General features: G+C 33.7%; 1 protein-coding gene across 1 annotated transcript in view; it reads left to right on the top strand.

Moving 5' to 3' along the window:
* Positions 1 to 22,932, top strand: part of LOC118195835 (NADH-cytochrome b5 reductase 3-like) — a 65,630-nt gene that overhangs the window by 13,897 nt on the left and 28,801 nt on the right. The window contains exons 2-5 of the mRNA XM_035367168.2: positions 3,456 to 3,596; positions 15,374 to 15,446; positions 19,243 to 19,349; positions 19,972 to 20,101. Coding sequence (XP_035223059.1) covers positions 3,456 to 3,596; positions 15,374 to 15,446; positions 19,243 to 19,349; positions 19,972 to 20,101 — 451 coding nt within the window. The remainder of the gene's footprint in view (positions 1 to 3,455; positions 3,597 to 15,373; positions 15,447 to 19,242; positions 19,350 to 19,971; positions 20,102 to 22,932) is intronic.

Below are 22,932 nucleotides of genomic sequence, written 5' to 3'. Positions count from 1 at the left end.
CACATGCTTAAGGCTTATCTGAGTCCTGAATTAATAAATTCCCACATATATACTTTAGGCTTATCGAGGGCCAGTGCTAGGTATCTTACTGCCTGATACAGTCTCTGTGGATCCCAAGTTATGCTACCAAGCGCCTAAGTTCTAAATTTTTGCAGCCCCTAAATTTTGGATCCCAGTGCTTTCCCTAAATTCTAAAAATATTTTCATTTCTTAATTCATTTGTTGCTTGGGATTTTTCTAAATTCCAAAAATCTTGTCTTCCCTAAATTCTGCTTCCCGATGTAGCTATACGTGCTCTGGCGCTGCTTCTAGGTTTCTGTGAAAAACAAATCAGTTATTCTTAATTCAAATTGTACTAAATGTAATCGTTTGGCCTATGAGTATCATTAACAAAACTATTTTTAGCAGATGAAAAAATATTTTTGTGAAATTTTTCCTCGTCGATATTTCTGAGCTTTCTTAGCACATTTAATTTAAATCCATCATCATCTCCAAGCTTAATGTCACCATAAAAGGTACCATTTGCTATTAAATTGCTGATGTAAAAAATTGTCTGGGCATTGCTGCATGAGTCATTACTCAAGTTGTCATGTGTTGATTAACATGTGGTGATGAAAGCAAAATATAATAAATAATGATTTGCCAGGTTGACATCAGGGATATAAAATATTTGTAGATGTAAAATCAACTATGTTTCTATTTAGAATGTTTCGGTTTGAGATGTATGCCAAGCAGATATGCAGCCAAACTATTGATCACACAAATTTATTCTAAATTATTGTTTCTTCAATAACAAGGTATTATTTAATGTCTGAAGGGAAATTAAGAATCGAGACTCTCCACATGTTTTATTTATGGGGGGGGAGTATCAAATGCACATGCGTAAAATATTGGGGAAAAAAATTGTTGGTGGTTTTGAGGTCCGGATATTAGATCATTCCGGATATTGGACGTCTGAATCTCAGACTTTGTACTGTAGTATGATGTACTATTTGTCAGAAGGTACCCAGAATGGATTAACAGAAATGTTAAATTAAGCCAGGGGGTTGATTAATGTCTTCTTTAATATGTTAAGTGCCATGCCTGTTTTGGCCTGAACAAAAAGTGTTCTGTCAGTAACTGGTGACTGACATCTTCCGAACAGAAAGTATAGTGTGACTATTGACTGACTGACTTTATGCTTAATGTATTAATCGATTCCTGTATTTCAAGCTTCCTAGTAGCATACTAAAATTCTAAACTGTGTTTCAAGCCTCTTAGTGGTATACTAAGAGTCTTGAAACACAGTTCAGAATTTTTTTATCATATTTTTTGTCATTACACAGCTAATTTAATTCAAAGTGAATGCTAGGCATTTTGAAAATTTTCTTTGTACATTGAAACTGTTAAGCCCAAACAAGTTGTTTTCATTCCATGACTAATTTATCATTTGATGTTTATCTGTGATCATTGATTTAACCCAGTAGAATTCATGGATGTGCGTGCTGTTCATTATGCTACCCGACATTGAAAATGCAATACCAAGAAAGAGTGGCCCCGAAAATTATGCAATTTGCAGGGTAGATGCACATCACCAAGTTAGGCAAATAATGTGAAATGCGCAGCAGTCCAGCACACTTTGAAGAAGATATAAGGGAAGCAACCTACAGAATGTTCAGTTTTCATGCTGTTATTTATGCTAGGGAAATCATCATAGAAAATTTGTTTTTGTCTCGGAGGACGTGTAATAACAGAAAATGCCATGCTGCCATCAACTGAGGCACTTTGAGCAGACAGACAAATTTACGAGGGGTATGATGATTCTACTGAGAAGGGCAGGTTACTGCACACGGCAAATCTCTGCTGACACATATCTGGAAGCAACCATGGTTGGAACAAGGAAATTTGGCACGTTCAAGAGGTGCCGGTGCAGCCAGGCGTGCATCGATGCATCCACCGACAAGTGGTGGGGTAGCCACAAGCCACTTCTACCTTTAGTCTGCAGCATGTTCAAGACGCTCTGGATATTGACCAGAACCATTTACCATCAACTCGTGGCTTGTGGCCTGCACTCATGGCATCTGTTAAGAAGAGTGACATTGACCCCCCCCACACACACACACATCATAGACACCAATGTCTGCAATGGTGCCGGGCTCGAGCGATGTGGACGACAAAATGGCAGAAGGTTGTGTTCTCAGATGAGTCCCATTTCTGTTTCTACACTGATAGTCACCATGTATGAATGTGGCATTGATGTGGAAACAGGTCCAATCCAGCAGCAATTGTGGAACAGCTCACCACGCTACAGTGTGGCATCATGGTTTGGGGCACAATCACGTACTATTTCAGGTAATTTCTAGTTCGTATTCAGGACACTGGTGGCCGAACGATACATGGATGATGTGCTGGGCTCAGTGACACACCCCTACTTTCAGAGATGCCCTTTATCAGCAGGATAACACCAGACCACATACTGCTCGCATCAGTCAACATGCTGTGTAAGGTGTACAGATGCTTCCTTGGCCACCTTTCTCTCCTGATCTCTCATCAGCTGAACACATTTGGGATGTGATTGGATGCTATTTGCAGAACCTGCCATTTCCGTGTTCAGAAGACGAATTGTGACAAATGTTAGACAGGGAATGGAGAGCCATTCCTCAGGACACCATTCATAGTCTCACGGACTCTGTACCTAAACGTGTTTCTTCATGTATCGCCATCCAAGGTGGTCATACAAACTACTTAGCCGACACTCTTCTCACTCTGTATTGTGCATTTCATTTCAAAATAAAGGTAATTTATTGTGCGTAGCTGTCTCTCTCTGTTAGCCAAGTTTTGTCACTTTCTGGCCACTTTTCCCTGGTATTTCTTGGCATTTTCAGTGTTGGGTAGTGTATTTTGCAACTTTTGGAGGCAGTGTGCTTATGTGCTTTAAGTTTGATTTGATATGGCTTATCAAAAGCGCTAGTTAAATAATAACTGATTCTTTTTCCATCTTAAATAGTAAAAAAGCAGACAGGCTTCTGTGAACAGAGTGCCACTTAATGCCAAACATAAAAGTTAGTGGAAAATTTAACAAGATGGTGGCAACTGTAACGATACGTAAAGCTTTATGGGAAAAAGTAAACTTGTAATAACGGTAATGTGCCATATAATACGTATATATATAATGTTTAATATGTGCGATAGCAAATTTGTGAAATTGTCTGATTTTTTTTAAGCAGTGTTCTCGTTATGTACACAGTGATCTGCTTTCAAATGGGGGGAAGCAGTGGATAGATCAAGTTTGGCATTGTGTGCATTAAATGTTGCATTGCTATTTGTGATGCAGTGTAAGCAGGCGTTTTGTTACTTATATCATGTCGTTTGTCATTTTGGTGCATATTTGTCGAGTGGCACTCTGTTAACAGAAGTGCCAAAGTTTGAGTGTAACAATTTGATAAGCTTATATGCCATTTTTAATTTTTTTATAGGTCGTGCCAATTGTTGTTGGTTTCAGTCTTGTGACCATTACGGCAATTTTGATACGTTTTTTGCTGCAGAAGAAAGATGAAACCTTGAAGTTATTAAAGGATCCTACTGTAAAATACAGTGTAGAACTTATAGAAAAAGAGGTATGGTAAAATAATAACTAAATTTTTTTGCTTTTCATTTCCAGTTGTGGAACCTGAAACAGACAAAATGTTCACTTTTTCAGAAAACTCTAATGAACATTGTAACATTGTTAACTGTATTTATGTCTTGGATGTTTGCTTTTTAATTCTTTCTATATAGTATGCAGTCAAAAGTCGTTAACTCGTCGGGACTTCGGCGATTCCGGATTATAGATCATCAGTTTAAATCTGGTAAGATGGCATGCAGAAATTATAAAATTAAAAATATGAAACTGTAATTTATGAAATAAAGAACAATTATGATCTAAAGGGATCAAAATTTACAAAAAAAAAAAAGCTTAATATTTATTTGTTTACTGTATTTAACATTTCTTTCAATGTAAGTTGTTTAAGTTGCTTCGTTTTTTATGTGATAATACATTCTCTTTAATTCTATAAACAGACAATTTCTTGTTCAGTTACAAAGTTCCGCTGTTCAAGTCCTATAATTGCTGTGTCGAGAATACCGACTAATTTGTCAATCGAAATTTTTTCGTTTTCATAACCTCTGTTACTTTCTTCGCTATCGGAAGCGAATTATAATGACGAGGAATTTGATTTAAATCATATCAAGATAATAAATAAAATAAGACGTACATCGAGATGAAATACTACATTTAGTAAGGAATTATAAGCCAAATAAAATAAAAACATCTGCCCTGAAGATAAGGATAGTGCTGACAGATCAACTTCCAATTCATTGTGCGCCGCGGCGTTAAAAATAAAAAAAGTTTAGATAAACAAATGTTAAAGTTTAGATAAACAAAGGATATGCCTTTATCCATTTTTAGCAGCAATTCCACTTTTTGTTTAATGGACTTTGAAACATACTTTCGCTTTGTAGATCCTTTACATATTAGTAAATATATATCAGAAATTCTATTTGACATAACCGAAAGTTTAAGCTTACTTTTATAAAATTGCTCTAACAGTCTGCAAAAAATAATAAGTCGAATCCAATTTGAAGATTAAGGAACAACACAATCTGCAACATTAACTGAATTAGATAATTTTAGCTTAGCTTATACCGTCCGTTGTACATTAAACGCGCATCAGTAAACGTATTTTGCGCACGCGCACACGCATATTTGCAGCCGTAAAGGTCTTACAAAAAGTTTGTAGCTTTGAGGTCCGGATTATAGATCATTCTGGATTATGGGTGTCCGAATTAACGACTTTTGACTGTATTTGTTACTACAACATAAAAACTCAAAATATGGACGGGTAAATATGACATATGAAAGATTTTTGGAATCATTTGTCAAGTCTGTCTGAGAGTTTAGGGCAGTTTCCATTAATATAATAGTGTTTGAATGCTGAATTTTTATATTCAGTTCTAGATTTTTCTTTTCTAAGTGTTATATTCAAATATCCTTTTCATTTTTATATCTGTTAAACAGAATTATGCTTTATTAACTTAAACCTGTATCATATCTACTACAGACCCTCAACAATGCATGAAAAGAAAAATTTCAGTGAATTTTCATTTTGAGAATATCTGATTCATTTTCATGACAAAATGCTACTGAGTTTTTCAACAGCATGCTGCCAAGGAAGAAGCTTTAAGCGAAACATTTTTGAATCATTTGTACAGTGTCCGACTTAGCTTAACAGGACATCACTTCCAGTGAAACATGTTTCTACTAGGAATTCTCCAGTGTAGGAAAATGAGAAGCTCGTTGCTTGAAAAAGTTTGTCAACCTCACACGTTGTTATTTGTGATAATCCCAATAATGACAGTAATTTTATTGCCATCTTTTTAATTTCATTTATTTTTAACAAAAGCATTTTATCATATATTTCATAATGGTAAACCGAGCAATTAAATCAGATCTGCCCTATTATTATTCTTAGTTAAGATTATTTGTATTCTTGTAAAATATAATTATCTGACATGTTTGATGTGAAAATTTCAACTGCTGGATTAAAATATTTAGAAGGAAGTATCTTTGTTCTGCCCCACTTTGTTGGGGTTTCGTTGTACAGCATGTGCCCCATATCAATAAATTTAAAATTGTGCAGAAGGAATTATTTTTCTGCTCAGTACTGTAGTAAAATCCATATTAATTACTTCAAATGTACAGCTTGGCACTGAATCAACATTTTTATTTAGAATCAGAAATTTATAACAAAATGAGTTGAATGATAATTATGTCTTCTCTGATTCTGTCCTTCTGTGCTGTGCAGATACCAGCATCAAATAACAAAACATTTTTATGTGGGTAAAAGGGAACATCTTGCCCCTTCTTTCATGTTACAATGTAAGAAAGTGGATGAATTTTCTCCTATCTGCATGTACTCTCTTTATTGCATGCAACTGAAATCTGAATGAGAGAAAGTTAGTATTTTTAGTTTACTAGTGAACTTGGAGCAGTTTGTTATTGCGTTTTAGTTCAAAGCCATGCTTTTTGCTTTAAAGTTTACATTGTATTGTGCATTTGGTGTAAAGTTGATTTCTTCTTATTTCTATATTATCTTTTAAAGAGATCTTTTAAAGTTCTATATGATAATGTATTAAACCTATAATTGAGTACAAAGTCTGAAATCTGGATGTCTAATATTCAAAATTATCTAATCTGGACCTTGGGACCACAAGCGCAAAAAAGAAAAAAAAAAAAAAAAAAAAGAAAGAAACTTATAATATTCTTCTTAGGAATAGAGAATATTGTAAGGAAATTTGTATTCCAAAGGTGAATATAAAAGTATACTATATATATATATATAGATGAAATTCAACAATTGAACAACAAATACTTTATTCAGTTGATTTTTTGAGAAGTTCACGAGTGGCTACACTTATGGTTATATGTTTATCTTTTGTGTTTACATTTTCGTCTCTCACTTTTACATTGTTACAACTATTTTAAACAATTCTGATGCCATCTAGCAGTGTACTGTGGAAATTGTTAACATTTGGGCGTCCTGACTAAAATTAATTGCCCTCAGTTTTAGTCATAACATTTTCCCCATCTCATTCAATTTTTCATTAAGTTGTCCAGTGGGATGTATGAGCTTATTTTTTATTATTCAGTCAATTTCCTTAGCCATTTTTTCTTGTATCCTTCTCAGAACAAAGAGTGTATTTGGAATTTTGTTTCTTTGTGTTTTTATCTTTTGTGTTTACATTTTCGTCTCTCACTTTTACATTGTTACAACTATTTTAAACAATTCTGATGCCATCTAGCAGTGTACTGTGGAAATTGTTAACATTTGGGCGTCCTGACTAAAATTAATTGCCCTCAGTTTTAGTCATAACATTTTCCCCATCTCATTCAATTTTTCATTAAGTTGTCCAGTGGGATGTATGAGCTTATTTTTTATTATTCAGTCAATTTCCTTAGCCATTTTTTCTTGTATCCTTCTCAGAACAAAGAGTGTATTTGGAATTTTGTTTCTTGCTTGAAAAGTCGACAATGAAAGCTTACCAAATGCTTCAGCAGGCTTTTAAGGAGGATGCTATGAGCAGCACAGACGTTTTTTAGTGGTTTGGGTGCTTTAAACGTGGTAAGATGAGTGTTGAAGACCATGCTTGCTCTGGATGCCCTTCAACATCTTGAAACAACAATGAAAACGGGGGAAAAAAATCTACGAAGATTGTCATTTCACAATTGACCAAATTTCAAAAGAGACAGGTTATGAATTGGAGCTTGTATCAGCAAATTTTGATTGAGGATTGGCAAATGAGGCATGCTTCCGCTATAGAGTCTATAGTGGAAGCATATACTATGGGTATTCTTTGGTAACACACAACTTTGACTCTATGTCGAAGAGAGAGTAGTGAATTCTCACTATATCTTTAAGAATAAATACTTTTATATTGAACTAAAATGAGCATATGCACACACTTGGTGCTCACAAATCACCACCACTTGTGGCTAACTTAAATTAACAGAATATAAGAATGTAAATGCACATTAAATTTAGAGATAACTAACGACTTGCTCCTTAGCTTAAACTAATGCTAAATCAACTTCATACCACAAAGCCGAGCCGAGAAATATCAGTATAAACTGAAAAGGTGTCGAAGACTACAGAGCTAAATTTAAACTCTCAGCATAAAAATTAAAGCTGAATCCACTACTAGTCTTTGAACTCTTTACACACAACTTAAATACTGCTTCTGAAACATGTTTGAATTTGTTTACTACGTCATAACAAATTTTCATTCCAGCAGGAAACTGAAATCAGGAGGGGCAACTAAAAGTCAAACTAAAAATAATTGGTTAGAATAAATCCTTACACCACTAAATTTGTTCCTCGCCTTCTCACATGATAGAAAATAAATAAATAAATTTGATTGAATTTGAGCCAGGACTTAAAAACAGAGATTGAAAGTGATCTAAGCTTTTTGACCAAAGTCATTACAGGTGATGAAAGTTGGTGTTACGGGTATGACCCAGAAACCAAGCAAGCATCAAGCCAGTGGAAGACTTTCAACTCTTCCAGACTAAGAAACGCAAGACGAGTGAGATCGAATGTGAAGACAATGATCATTGTCTTTTTAGATGTTCATGGAATTGTGCATCAGAATTTGTTCCCCCTGGCCACACTGTTAACCTGCACTAATTTGGGAGTTTTAAGATGTCTGCGAGAGAATGTGCGGAGGATACATCCGGAACTTTGTCGATTAGATGACGGGTTCTTTCATCACGACAACACCTCTGCACACACTGCCTTATGTGTAACTCACTATTTGATCTCTCAGAAATGGTCTGTCATTCTCCACCCTCTGTATTCACCAGAACTAGCCCTGTAAGACTTTTTCTTGTTCCCAAGAACAAAGACAAATCTAAAATGGAAGTGTTTTGATGATGTGGAGGCAGTAAAAACAACTTTGCAAAGGGGTCAGTAGTTTTCTGTTTGACCTAGAAACTTATTTAGAGTGGGATGTTGCTCATACTGGTTTTTTCTTCCATTGATACAGCAGTGAGGAAGGGAGAAGGAATTAGATTTCAAAGAGCTTAAGTAACATAGCAAAATGTGTTCTTTAATCTTTTAATATGATCAAGCTTTTCATATTTAAAAAAAAAAAAAAATACTGTCGTTACAACTATTTTATTAAAATTAAAAAATCTTCGATTATGTTGAAAAGAGTTTCTAGTTCTGAATCTGCAAAGTGAAAACATGTTTTGATATCTGTCAAAAGCAAAAATTAGGATTGCTGCAAAAAATGGATGAAGCGTTTCGGTCTCAAAATTATGTGAAGAATGGAAAGTCGACAATATGCAGTATAAAAAGCAAAACGAAATTTCTTGTGGATTCTGACAATGCATTCAAATTAAAGAACAGAAAAATCTTTCCTTGTGCTGAAAGTGACGATCATGGTAAAGTGATGATTGAATGTATGAGACAGTGCTAAACAGAGGACATGCCATTCAAGCATCCAATGCTAATGGCTGAAGCCAAAATATTTCGGGAAAAAATGGACTTAAAATCTAAGTGCACGTATTTGGCAAGGCTGTTAAGTAAATTTAAAAATCATGCTATGATGTGGTTAAAAATTTCGGTCAAAACAGCTTCAGCTGAGCAGTTGGCAAATGAATTCATGGAACTCATTACTTATGAAACATTATCTCCAGAATAAATTTATAACACTAATGAAACTGGTCTTTTTTGGCAGTATGTGTTCTGAATTGCCTTGCCGACTTTCGCAGAAAATCCTCAGGTGGTATCAAAGATTCCATGATGAGATTAATAATTTTGACATGTGCAAATACTGTAGGAACTTAGAAATATAGACTTTTGGTAGTCAGAAAAAAAAAAAAAAAAAAAAAATTACATGACCATCACCTTTGGTTTGAATAAGAAAATATGGATGACATAAATGTTAATGAATGAATGGTTTAAATTATTTTATACCAGTGGTTCAACAGCTGATGAAATCACTTAATTTACTAGTTGACGTAAAAGCTGCTGATTATCCACAAAGTTCAGCTTATAATTCAACTAAAAACTGTTTACTTTCACAAAATAAAGAATAAAAGAAAAAAAAATGAATGCACAAAATTTAATGTTTTGAGTAAAAGTATAATAAAAAAAATCCCTAAAATGGAGTTTCTATCAATTCATTTTTAGACCAATAAAGTGTAATATCAGGTTTCAGTGTTATACCTTGTGAAATCAGTATGCCGAGAAAAACATATATTACTTCTGAACTGATTGAATGCCACGATTTTGTTCTTGATTTTTCATTTGCAAGGTGTTGGCTCATATACTCTTCTACAAAACGGTTAGTTTCAGTAACAATATGTGAAGCATGAGCAACTCATAAAAAAATAATTCAAAAAAAGATAAATGGGTTTGAAACATTCGTTATATCGTTCTTTATTCCTGGAACCTACTCCAAAAAGTAAACGAAAACAGGGGGACACAGAATAGGGGGAAAAAATGTTTTACTCAAACAACACCAGCCAATACCGCACAGTCATTATTTTCACCGCTTTAGACACATCCCTCTCTCCAATTTCTCCCCACACTTCTCTGAAATAGTATCCTCCTTTGCATACTTTGTCAAGGTCATTGTGGTGTTGTATATAAAGCTTTGCAAATAATTTTACAGATAGCAGCACAAAGCAAATGATAGTATTTTGGAAGGGCATATATATACGCCCAGGGCAGTTAACGCATTGGCTGAGCAAGGCATACATATGCGCCCGCGGCAGTTAAGGGGTTAATGACAGTCTAATATTGCAAAATGGCTTGCAGTGGACCACACAGATATGAGAAAATTGTGTGTCAAGTCACTGTTTCCAAGCTTTTATGACATGCCAGACGACATAGTCTGACATTGCAGATGTACTAATTCGTTCCAGTTGACAGTGCAAGAGACATAACTTCATGACTAGTGTCAAGAGATATTAGCGTTCTGCACTTGTCTGTCATCAAAGCCTCTGAATTTCAGGAGGGCTGACAAACCGTTATTTTTTCCTCTGATATTGTTCCAGATATAACGAATCAGAGGATGTAAAATACTACTGGAAATTAAGGAGGCGTGACTAAATCAGTCTGGATATTTTTTCCATCAAAACAAGACCTCAGAATGTGCTTAAACTCTCGGCTAGAGAGACCCTTACATCACAAGGACTATAATTCACTTCAGTAATGGCTCTATGCTATCTGTGAATTAATTATATTCGTAAAGAGCATCTCGTATTGAGTTCAATAATGCAGTAAGTATTATGCAACTTCATAAATGTACTCGTCATTATAAGAAGTCAGATGTGCTACCTGCAGCCACTCAACACAGTGACCACCACAGGCTAAATGTTGACTATTTCATGGTAAACCAGTTGTGGAACTGAGTTTCTAATAGCTAAATGCCATTTCTAATGTAAAGACCAGAGGAAGGCTATGAGTTAACAACTTTTGCAGATGATTGCATTTACAATTTGGTGTGCATCGCAACAACTGCAACTCCATCTCAGCTTAGATTTGTGGTTATTTCTGCTACAAGAAGGACAGTGTCAGACACAACAGTACACAGAAGGCTGCACAAAAGAGGTATGTATGCTAGGTGACCAGTACTATGCATCCTGCTTACCTCCCACTACCAAAGGAAGAATTTGAATTGGGCATGTTTTCATGTAAACTGGAGTGAAAATTGATGGATATCTTTCTGTTCACTGGAGCTGCTTTACTTTGTGGAGTAATTCTTAATTACATGTGAATAATTTACATGTGAAAAGGAGCAAACACTTGATATCTTCTGCTGATATACATTTTTTATGTATAGAATATTAAAAAGAAAGGTGTAAATGTGTGCATTTTTTTGTACTAAGTTGTATTGCCTGTTTTATTGAAAATCCTATCCTTTTTTTATGTTTTTTACTGGAGAATCGACTGATTGAATAAAATTCAAATTGAGTCTCGCAACGTAGTGACCAAAATGACATGATCATTTTAAAGGCATGTTTATTGAAGTGCATGTTATCAACATATGGGATACCTGTGCAGGAGGTAGTATTCTTATATGGAGAGGAGTATTTTTAGTTGGATGTGCAGACCTGTACATGTTGCTACATGGAACTCTGAACACTCAGAGGCACAGAGACAACGTACTAGATCCTACTGTTCACCTGTATGCTAATGCAATTGGCAATACCTTCATTTTGAAAGCAGATAATACCCTCTCTCACACTGCTCTTTTCGTGCTCTAATTTCTTGAAGAAGAACCTATAGTCCAAATGGCACACATTAACACATTTTCCTGACCTTAATCATACTGAGCATGTGTGGGATCCTCTAAAGAGGCATGGTGCTGGCCTCCAAACCTACCCTAAACCCTAGATAGGATAGGAATTGCTTTCCTTGATCAATAGGCATTGCTACCCATTCTGCTTATGTACAACATCATAAACTGCATGATACATAGATGTCAGACATGTATTACTGTTTCGGTGTGGTCATACTCTCTAATGAGATTTTTTTTTATATTTGTGAATTTTGGAGTTTTTTTGTTTTGTTTGGTTTTGTTTTTGTTTTGTTTCTATGGAACTCAATAACTTTTTCCTGTGTTTTTTAAGTTACAGAAGGTATAATAAATATTTTCACCAAGTTTCATCGACTTTGCTTTTATACGTTTCAGTTATCAGTTTCCCCTTGTTGCTTAACTTTTGGAAACCAGTGTATTTTAACATAAAATTTGCAGTGTATAAGATCATGGGAAGACATGTCTGAGTATATTTTAAAAAGTGGTTGGCATAATTTATATCCAGCTTTTATTGTGATGATGATGGTAGTGTAAAGTTGAAGGTTTTTATATATCAGAAGTAAAAAGCAAAATTTTCGAGTGAGTGGGATTTGTGGAAAAGTGATAATAAATGAATATGATGTAAAAGAAGTTTTCCATTACTATGAGACTATGCTCAAATCATCAATCAACCAACACATGGTGAAATCTGTAGCACAGTTTTTAAATCCAGAAAATATCACTACCAACAGGGAAGAAAGTGATAGAAATGAGTTCTTGTTGAGAATAAAAAGATTTCAGTTGATAGTGGGACTTTGCAACTGAATAAGAAATTATAACTGTCAATGGTTTTGGTTTTATTTAATTATGGCAAAGCACTCGAGGGCTATCTGCATAAGGGAAGGGATGCCTTTGTAGAGGACTTTCTATGGGAAACGATCATATAGACATTACACATGGGGAAAGCCATGAAAACGCCCATATAGCCAGCCTGTTCATCAGATCCAGGACCAAACTACCAGTGTTCAGCAACTTTAGTGCTCAGCCACTGGTGAACTTATATCTGTATATGAAATTAAAGAGAATATATTAAGACAAAAATGAAACAGCTAAAATAATTTGCACTAAAGGAAATTGTTGGAAGCAATTCAATGGTTATGTAAATATAATTTTTCTTAAATTTCTTTTTTTTTTTTTTTTCGATTTGGCAACAGTATTTTTAGTTTATGTTTAGAATATTAAAAAAAAAGGTGGGAATGCATGTATATTTTCATACTAAGCTGTATTGCCGGTTTTATTGAAAATCTTATCCTCTTTTTGTGTTTTTTTACTGGAGAATCAACTGATTGAATAAAATTCAGATGGAGTCTCACAACATAGTGACCAGAGTGACATGATCATTTTAAAGGCACGTTTATTGAAGTACATGTTATACTGAAATTGGAATTACTTCTAAAAGTGCTCACCTAGGGGAACTAATTTTAGGAAGTGCTTTAATGGTTTGAATGACATTATTAAAAGAAGGTAATGTTAAGAACATTAGATCTAATTTTACTAATTTATGTAGAATTTATTCTCTGCTAACAATAATAGATTATGAAGTAAGCTCTTATTACTAGCAGCTGAAGATGATAAAAATCATCAGAATGAGTATGTAATAATAGAAGAATATAATGAAAATTTTGTAAAAGCAAAAGTAAACATAGAAATGTACTTTAGTATAATTTTTAAAGCCAAAATTTCCATTTGCTTCTTCACCCATGCAAAAATGAAAGTTAAAAGTTGCCAAAGATTGAACGTTTGAATTATGTGGCAACCTATGATGTTGCCAAAAGTATTTATATGGCAACCCAGATATGCACGTAACACACATTTGTTTTGGTGGTGCAATGCCGAATTGCGTAGAGCACAGATGCCAAGTTTATATAATGCTTTGATTTTTTTTTTTTAAAGTGAAAACACATCGTTTTGTTCATGGGAAGAGCAGCAGAAAAAATGATTTCTCGAAAAGTATTTTAATACTGATGTTTCTTGCTTTCTTAATTTTATTGATTGATTGCTTTTGTTTGGAATTCATAGTATAGCATCATTTTGAAAACGGCTGTTGCCTTTCATGCATTTGCTTGTCAAAAAATTAGAAAAGATTTCACGTTTTTTTTGGGGGGGGGCAGGTAGTCAGAAAGTGTCATATTTTAATTTCATACCTTAAATCTGGTAATTTAAAATTTTTATTAAGTGCATTTTATTATTTTATATGCTATGTTATATTTAATAATATATTTATATGCAAATACTATAGCCAGCTTTCAAGTGCAATGTAATTCTAACTTCCACTCATTAATGTAATTAAAAAAAAAATTAGTGTGTTGGCTTTAAAAAAGAATTGGCATGCTCTTTATAAAAATTCAGAATCTAGCCGAGAATAGCAAACTTCTCATAAAAAAGCAAAGATAGAGATGAATGAACTTGGTTTTTAGTGCAGGCATTTTTGACATTCTGGAAATGATTTTTTTTGGGGGGGGGGTCTTATGTATATATATATATGCTTTTGAGAAAGTGGATGCACGTTGGCATATAAAAGAAGAACTGGGTGCTCTTTATTGACAGGTAAAGCATTACTTCCAATGCTATTTATAGGCTGATTTGTAATTTTATTATTCTGATACTGGACTTGTATTACTTGATTTAGGTAAAGCTTACAAGGGCTATTAACCTCACATCCAGTTTTGATAATGTTCCCCCCCCCAGGAGATGGGGATCCAGAATTCTCCCTCCTCTTTCCTACAACAATCTCTTAACCCTTTCAGGCACTACCTTTTAAAGTCATAGTTTTGATTAAAAAAAAATAGTAGGCAGTCTAATTAGGCCTAGAGGAGTACACAAGTAAAATTTTGTTACGATAGCACTTATCGTTCTAATTCTGTGGGTGTGCCCAAAGTGGCACACTGATTGAATAGAACTTTGAAAAAGAGTGCTGAAACAAGCATTGTTGTCAGTGAACTGACCGGTGAGATGTGGAGAAACAAAGAATACAGACTCTCAGTTGTCTTAGATTATCGGTGAACCCGGTCTGGGCACACCTAGGGTTCGCCGTTTGATTTTAGGCAAGAAAACAAGGTAAAAATTTAAAACTAGTATAAAATAAGGAGATTAGCATACAGCCAAAAAATAACATAGAAATTTCTTTTCAAACAATTCCTTTTATACCCTAAAAAAAATCTAGAAAATTTGTATGAAAAATGAGGGTCTTAAAAAACTAAACATGGCTAAAATATATGGACTGGTTTGTGTTGAGCTGCCATCTTCTATAAATAAAGAAGGTTCAGAGTAGCCTATAAATCCTTTTTCATTCAATTTTACTGTGCGTACAGAAGGAAATTTTTAGGTGTGTCCATACCGGACACGCTGTGCCGCAAAGGTTTAAGTGAATGTTTGGCAAGACAGATTTTAAGTGCTTTTATGTCATAAAGACATATTTAATTTAGGCATATGTGTATAGAGTGAGCTTTATAGTAATATTATGACAGATTAATTTTTTCCCCCTATTTAGGAAATCAGCCATGATACCAGAAGGTTTCGTTTTGCATTGCCTTCTCCAGATCATGTCCTTGGGCTTCCTGTAGGTATGAAATTTAAATACAATGTTCAACATATTGAAATTTTATTTCAGGTCAGCTTATTAAATAATAATAAAAAATAAAAGGTGTATTATTGAGAATCAGTCAGGGTTACTTCAAATCAGATCTTATGGGTGTGTTGCTATATCACTCTTATCCATAACTAAAGGTGCATCCACACAACTACGCTAGCAACGTAAATGACGCAACGAAATGCATGTCGCAGGTGAAAAGTCGTCCAAACGAGTGAAGTCTGCGCTTAGCCAATAGCATTATTGAAGAGAAAAAAGCATGTGACACTCATAGAAGGCTGTAAGTTTAAAGTGTTTCATCTTCTGTTTCATAGTCTGGTCAGAAGAACATCACATCGGTTCGGTTTATAGTGAAATTTTGTTTGTTAAGCAAGTTAACGGCTCGGATAGTAGGATTAAACAGTTATTATATGCACAAGTCCAGTTTTTATGCAAATTAAGATTTATAAAATTTTACAAAATTTAAATTTATAAAACAGTATATAAAGAGAATTAAATGAAACACAGTCCACATTATAATAAAATCATCTTCATAATTTTTAATCTTTCCTTTGTCCCTTGGCTTGCTTCATTATGTGAGCTATGGGAGTAAGTTTAAGGGAATCTGTATAATAGGTAAACTGTTCTGTAATTTGATTATTCTGCATATATTATTACACAAATAAATTAGAAGAAACAAGTTCATCCAATAAAGTTTCTAAAGATATGCTTTTATTAAATATTTTTAGCACAATGTGACGTTAGCCCAAATGCTCTCAAAACATGTATGTGCTTGTGAATGGGGGGAAACACCCATTTGGGAGTAATATAAAATCTGAAAGCTTTCAGCTACAGTACAAAATCTGTAATCCGGATGTCCATTATCCGGAATGATCTATAATCCGGACCTCCAAGCCACAAACTTTTTTTTTTGTATACTTTACGCATAGTCGTAATGCATTTATGCATGCGTGTTTAATGTATAATGGACGGTATAAGCTAGGCTAAATTTATCTTTACTGATTCTAAGGCATTTCAGTTAATGTTGCAGATTGCGCTGTTCCGTAATCTTCTAATTGGATCTGGCTTATTATTTTTTGTGGACTGTTAGAGCAATTTTATAAAAATTAAGCTTGAACTTTTGATTATGTCAAAAAGAGTTTCCAATTCTGGAGCTGCCAAAGGATCTACAAAGCAAAAGCATGTTTCGACAAACATTGAAAGAAATGTTTAATAAAGTAAGCAAATAAATATAAAGCTTTTTTTTGTTTTGTTTTGTTTTTGTTTTTGTAAATTTTGATACTCTTTAGATCATAATTGCTCTTTATTTCATAAATTATGGTTTCATATTTTTAATTGTATAATTTCTGCATGCCATGTTATCAGATTTAAATTGATGATCTATAACCAGGAAAAAGAATCAGGATTACGGACTTTGTATTGATATTTTTTTAAACCTATTTTTATTTATTTTTGAATTTAGAATAAGGTTCAAATTCTGGCCAATTTACGTAAAATTATGTAGATAATAAAATATGCAATGAAGTAAAAATAAAGAGATAATTCGTACAAGAGATGCCTATATATCATTACATAATGGGTTAATGGTTTCTATTTACAGTGCACAATTTTAAACTAAATTTAAAACAATAATAATAATAGATAAAATAAGAAATGAAAATAATAATAAATAGATGAAATAAGAATAAAATGAATATAAGTGGTAATATAATTCATGAATAAATAAAAGAAACATGCTCCATAATGAAAAAAGCTATCTTTAATTTACAATGGCTGTGGGTGAGGTTTGAACTTGCAACCTTTCCCTTGGCAGTCCAGCGCTCTGACCACGCAGCTGTCTGTGATATCACTTGCTACAAAAAATAATATAACAGTTAGAAATCACTATGAAGGTAATTTAATTAATATTCAATAAATGAATGCCATATGACTTAAGTTGTAACTGTATTTTATCGAGTACTCATTCACAGTCAACTGCTTTATTTTAAACATTGTTATATTGTTGAAGTTAGTATTTGGTGTATTTAATATTGGGATATGCATAGAGCTTCTTGTTACATATGAAATAACAAACATTTCTAATAATTAAGGAGAATTTTGTGAGGCAGAAAATTTGATTTCGTAAAAACTAATTTATTTAGGTTCCTATTACTTATTTTGTTACATACAGGTGAAGCATATGGATATACTGGTCGGATCATTGCTTTATAAATATAGAGTCTTTTCCATTTAATGAGAATATGATATTTATGCCAATCTATATGGTTTGAGAGAACTGAGAATGCTGTAAACAATGACGATTTTATTCCTGTGGACAGTTACGATCTATCTCTTGAGGGCGGGAAACTCATCGCTGTGTGGTTCCAAAGCAATATTGAAAAGTGTAAACAAGAAGTTATTTCCAACTACGGCACGTGATAAGAACTCAGTCAGCTACTGGCTGTTGGTCCACGTCACGGGCTAAAAAGCTGAACATGAGCGAACTCAATTTTACATCCTCTGCATAATGCGAATTTATGCTGGCGGAAAAAAATAACGTCGACTATGTTGCAAGAGTACTCGTGTGGACGGGCCTTAACATGTAGCTAAATTGTGCTGTTTGGTGAGTTTCACAGTCAATGGGATAATACATAAGTACCATTCTGTATTATTTTATCTTGTATCTTTGTATATTGATTTATTTGAAAATTGGAAGTTTTGGAGAACCAACAAGTCATGAGGTTGCTTTTAATTTTGTTGTTACTTGCTATTGATTTTTTTTTTTTTTTTTTTTTTTTTGAGGAGGAGTATAACTGGTGGCAAGGCAATGCGTATTTAGTGTTTTTTGATGCGTTTTTTTTTTTTTTTTTTTTAAAGTGTTTTGATAAACATGCGGTGATAAAAGGAAAGTATAATAAATAATGATTTGCCAGGTTGGCATCAGATCAACGATGTATCTATGTGGAATGTTTCGGTTTGAGATTTGGAGCAGTGTGTAAATTTAATTATACGGTTTAATGTTTCAGAGACCCGCAGCCTAGGCTTTCCCTATTTTCTGTGGCTGTTGTGTTACACTGTCGGGATATTTATCATCCATGTAGCCTGACAATTATTGCCATTCAACAAGGTATAATCTATAATTATTGCAAAGCTGATTGTTTATTGATTGCATTCTCAAGCTTGGCAGATTAGTAGCTTTCTGAGAGGCGTGGCACTTGACATGACATATTTAATTGGTACATTTCCGTTTCGCCGGTGCAAATCTCTCCAAGCAGACTTTGTTGGCGACAACATACAGTATACACATAAAAAATGTTAGTTCTAAGAATTTTTTATCCTGAAGGCATAAATATTTTAATATGGTTTAAAATTTTGTAAAATGCCAATAAATAAAGTCAATAAATTTGTAAAAAGACATTAATTTAAGAATTTACTATGCTTTCATGGTTCAACATCCTGATTCGCCGGTTCGTATCATGTGACCCCAAGTGATTTCATCTCACGTAAACTATGCTACAGAAATCTAATTCTCTTTGTAATTATCTACATTAATTTCAAGTTAAATTTTAATTTGGAATACAAGTTTAAATGCAAGAATTCATTAAATTCTGTATTCAGAATGCATTTTATTCCAGCTATTAAGCAGTCTTCATTGAGGATATCTTTTATTTTTATGCGAAGTTTGTTAAAATTTTATTTTGTTGTTGATATGAAGCAGTCAATCTCTGTATGTTATGTTAATTTAATTATAATGAATATGTCTGTTTTACATGTTATTTTAATATTTATAGGACAGCACATTTATTTGAGTGTAAAAATTGGTGGTGAAATTGTTACACGTCCATATACACCTGTGTCTAGTGAAGATGATAAAGGTTATTTTGATCTTGTTATTAAGGTAATATCTCTCTTCTCTTTATAAGACTCTTATTAATTAATAATATTGTATATACTTTTTTATGCTGAAAACGAATTTGTGCCAATATATTGATGTTTGCTTACGTAACTGAAATAAAAATATAATTATTTTGCCATTCCATAATTGCACTTCCAGGCAGCTTCTAATTGTCATTACTATTTTAGCATTCAAGGTATCATTTTATGATTTCCAAAAACAAAGTATTAATATGAAAGGGAAATAACAGTGGAATTTACTGTGCCCTTAAATTAAATTTATATCCGTTATGTATTTTCTTATATAGACAAGTTTGTTATGATCATACAATGTAAACTCTAAAATATTCTAGGTGTAAAAAAATGGTTGCTGGATTTATTTCATTGAATATGCATTATAGACATCTCACTTCTAATTACAAAGTTTGTCAGAATAAAGTAGGGAGTTTAGGAAAATAATTCCAGCACTGAGAGGAGGATTTTATAAAGAAAAATTTTTTATATCCTTCCTCACATAATAATATATTTATTCTGTTATAGTAATTTAAATAGAAATTATTTGTATGTATGATTTTTTTTTTATATTGCATTTGATAGAGATTGAAACTGACAATAAAATGTTTTAGGTGTACTTTAAAAATGTACATCCAAAATTTCCTGCTGGTGGTAAAATGTCACAGTACTTGAATAACATGAACATTGGAGACACAATAGACGTTCGTGGACCATCTGGGCGATTGATATACTTAGGAAAAGGTTTGTCTTAAATTTCTAAATAGTTTACTGCAATGGTGACTGAAATTTGAGTTTTCATTTTTGTTTGTTTCTTGCATCTCATTATGAGGGGCAGACCTAATGTGTTTATTCTGAGTAACACTGGAGGGAGATTTAAAATATTGAAACAGTTTGCAAATTTCTAATGATATGGAATTCAAATTTCAGTGTCCTAAATTGTGTACTAATCAGCAGCATGTTTATATCGCACTTCTAACTACTAACAATCTAAAGTTCCAATTACATGAATTTCTAAAAATGACTGTTATGGTATTGAATAAAAATCAAAATTGTATTATTTTTGATCCTGTTAGTTGCTCTACATGTTGCATTCGTAGTTAATATCGTCTACCATTAACTGAGTGATCAATCCAACTCTATAGGCAAGCTGCATGAGCATTTTCATAGCTTTTTTCATTATTTATTGAGAATAAAAATGAGTTTTTCTTAGAATATCCTCTCCAAAGACATCCATTTCGTCACCTAATTTGTCATAGTAAAAAAATTAATTGAGCGAGTATTTGTTATGTAATACTGATATTAAGAATACATCAGTTTTTTTTTTCATAATGGTTCACATATTTGTCTAAAGCACTGTTTCTCAACCTATCGTATGTGTACGCCTATGGTATGTGAAAAGGTCCAACGGTTATGCAAAAAAAAAAAGAAAAGAAAAGGTGTAATGGTGGACATTGACAGATATATTGAACATAAGAGAAATCACAAAAAGCTGTTGCAATAACTGGCAATTCTGATCCATTTTAAATGTCATTATGAAAAATCTAAAACCAAATTGAATCTGAATTAGTTTAGAAAGATATGAATTTTGAAATTCAATTTAGGTATGCATTTTACCTGCTAAACCAGTACCTGTCAAGGGAGAGATAGGGTCACTGGCTGACATCTGACAATAATAGGTATGCATTTGACCTGCTAAACCATTACCTGTCAAGGGAGAGATAGGGCCACTGGCTTACATCTGACAATAATAGTATATTTCAGTAATCTTTACACAAAGTGGAGAGGCAATTTGGCATTATTTTCTGTAATAAAATTGTATTTCTGCAAAGAATCTGGGATAATTCCAATGTTAGTCATTGGGTTGGTTATTACTACCATACTCTTTTTTTTTTTTTCAATGGCAGGCACTTGCCTATAACCGTATTGGCCACTACTAAGGCCAGAAGTGGTGGCTGTATTGTGGAAGCATCTAATAGGTGGCCACTGCTACCTCATATGAAAGGGCAGACAATTTTACATCTATGCCTTCTCCAGGATTCAAACCCGGGCCCTTTGGTATCACAGTCAGGCTCCCCTAACCACGATATCCATACTACTGGATCCGTACCAAAACTCCGTATCTGGAAACATTCCGAAATTCTCTTTCAAATCTCCACGGGGCCTGAGCTGTCATTTTATATCTTTGACAGCTATTGTGCTCTCACAGAATAAGCCTCAAATTCGATTCCGCAACCAAGGATCAACTCAACATCTGCTTCTAGAATGCGAACGGTGTTCTATCCAAAATTCACGAACTTCAAGACTATATCAGTGAGCAAGACCCTTATTTTTCAAAGAAATCTTCCAGATTTTTTTAGGGTATAAAAGGAATTGTTTGAAAAGAAATTTCTATGTTATTTTTTGGTTGTATGCTGATCTCCTTATTCTATATTAGTTTTAATTTTTTACCTTGAAATCTTGCCTAAAATCAAACGGCAAACAGGGCTCACCAATAATCTAGGACAACTGAGAGTCTGTATTCTTTCTTTCTCTGCATCTCTCGGTCAGTTCATAGACAACAATGCTTGTTTCAGCACTCTTTTCAAAGCTATATTCAGTCAGTGTGCACACCCACAGAATTAAAAGATAAGTGCTATCTTCACAAAATTTTACTTGTGTACTCCTCTAGGCCTAATTAGACTGCCTACTTTTTTTTTTTTTTTTTTTTAATCAAAACTCCAACTTTAAAAGGTAGCGTGCCAGAAAGGGTTAAGCCTAGCATAATTCCTACACCACAACTGGAGGCCCTTGAGGCTACAATTATCCAAATTTATATTCAAAATTACCCCCAATTGCAGTAGCGTCCTACTATATGCCTCCGAGACAGGGACCTTCATTTATTCCTGATCTAAAAAAACTCAGTGGGGTATCTAATAATCTGATTATTGCAGGAGATCTAAATGTCCGTCATAGAAGTTGGGATTGTGTCACTGCCAACAACTATGGCAATTGGACTCAGGAAGCTCGAATCCAAATTATTGCGCCCGGGGAACCTACGCATTACCAATTTCCTGATGGCATAGTCGCTCCCTCTATTATTGATCTGGCATTGTTTAAAAACATACCTATAGATTATTCGATAAAAGTGATTCTGGAACTGTCATCTGACAACAATCCAGTTCACATATCCCTTAGTCGCACTAAAATTAATCAAAATTTATGGGCACACGTCTCAACTAACAGAGACAATTTTCGACATATTTTAAACTCTAAAATCCTCCCCCCCCTCCATCAAAATTTGCAATAATCAGCAAGTTGACCTTGCGATCAATCAATTCGCTAGCACCCTAAAAAATGCTTTTGATGAGGCCTCAATTCCTAAATTTAGACCAAATTACCGGCCAATATTAAGAATAAAATCAAAATTAAAAACTCTCTTTGCAAAAAATCGTCAAAAAACCCGTTTAGAATCCATTCGAACTGAACTGCGAAGAATCCAGAATGAGATTAAGTCTGACATCAGAAAACACTCAGATGAAAATTACTCAAATTAAAGACTTCGAACAATAGCCTCTGGGAAGCTAGCGCTCGGC

This window comes from Stegodyphus dumicola, chromosome X2, assembly GCF_044657685.1.
Source record: "Stegodyphus dumicola isolate Sdum_Otavi_A_Nest chromosome X2, ASM4465768v1".
Classification (NCBI taxonomy): domain Eukaryota; kingdom Metazoa; phylum Arthropoda; class Arachnida; order Araneae; family Eresidae; genus Stegodyphus; species Stegodyphus dumicola.
This window is presented reverse-complemented; position numbering and strand designations above follow the sequence as displayed.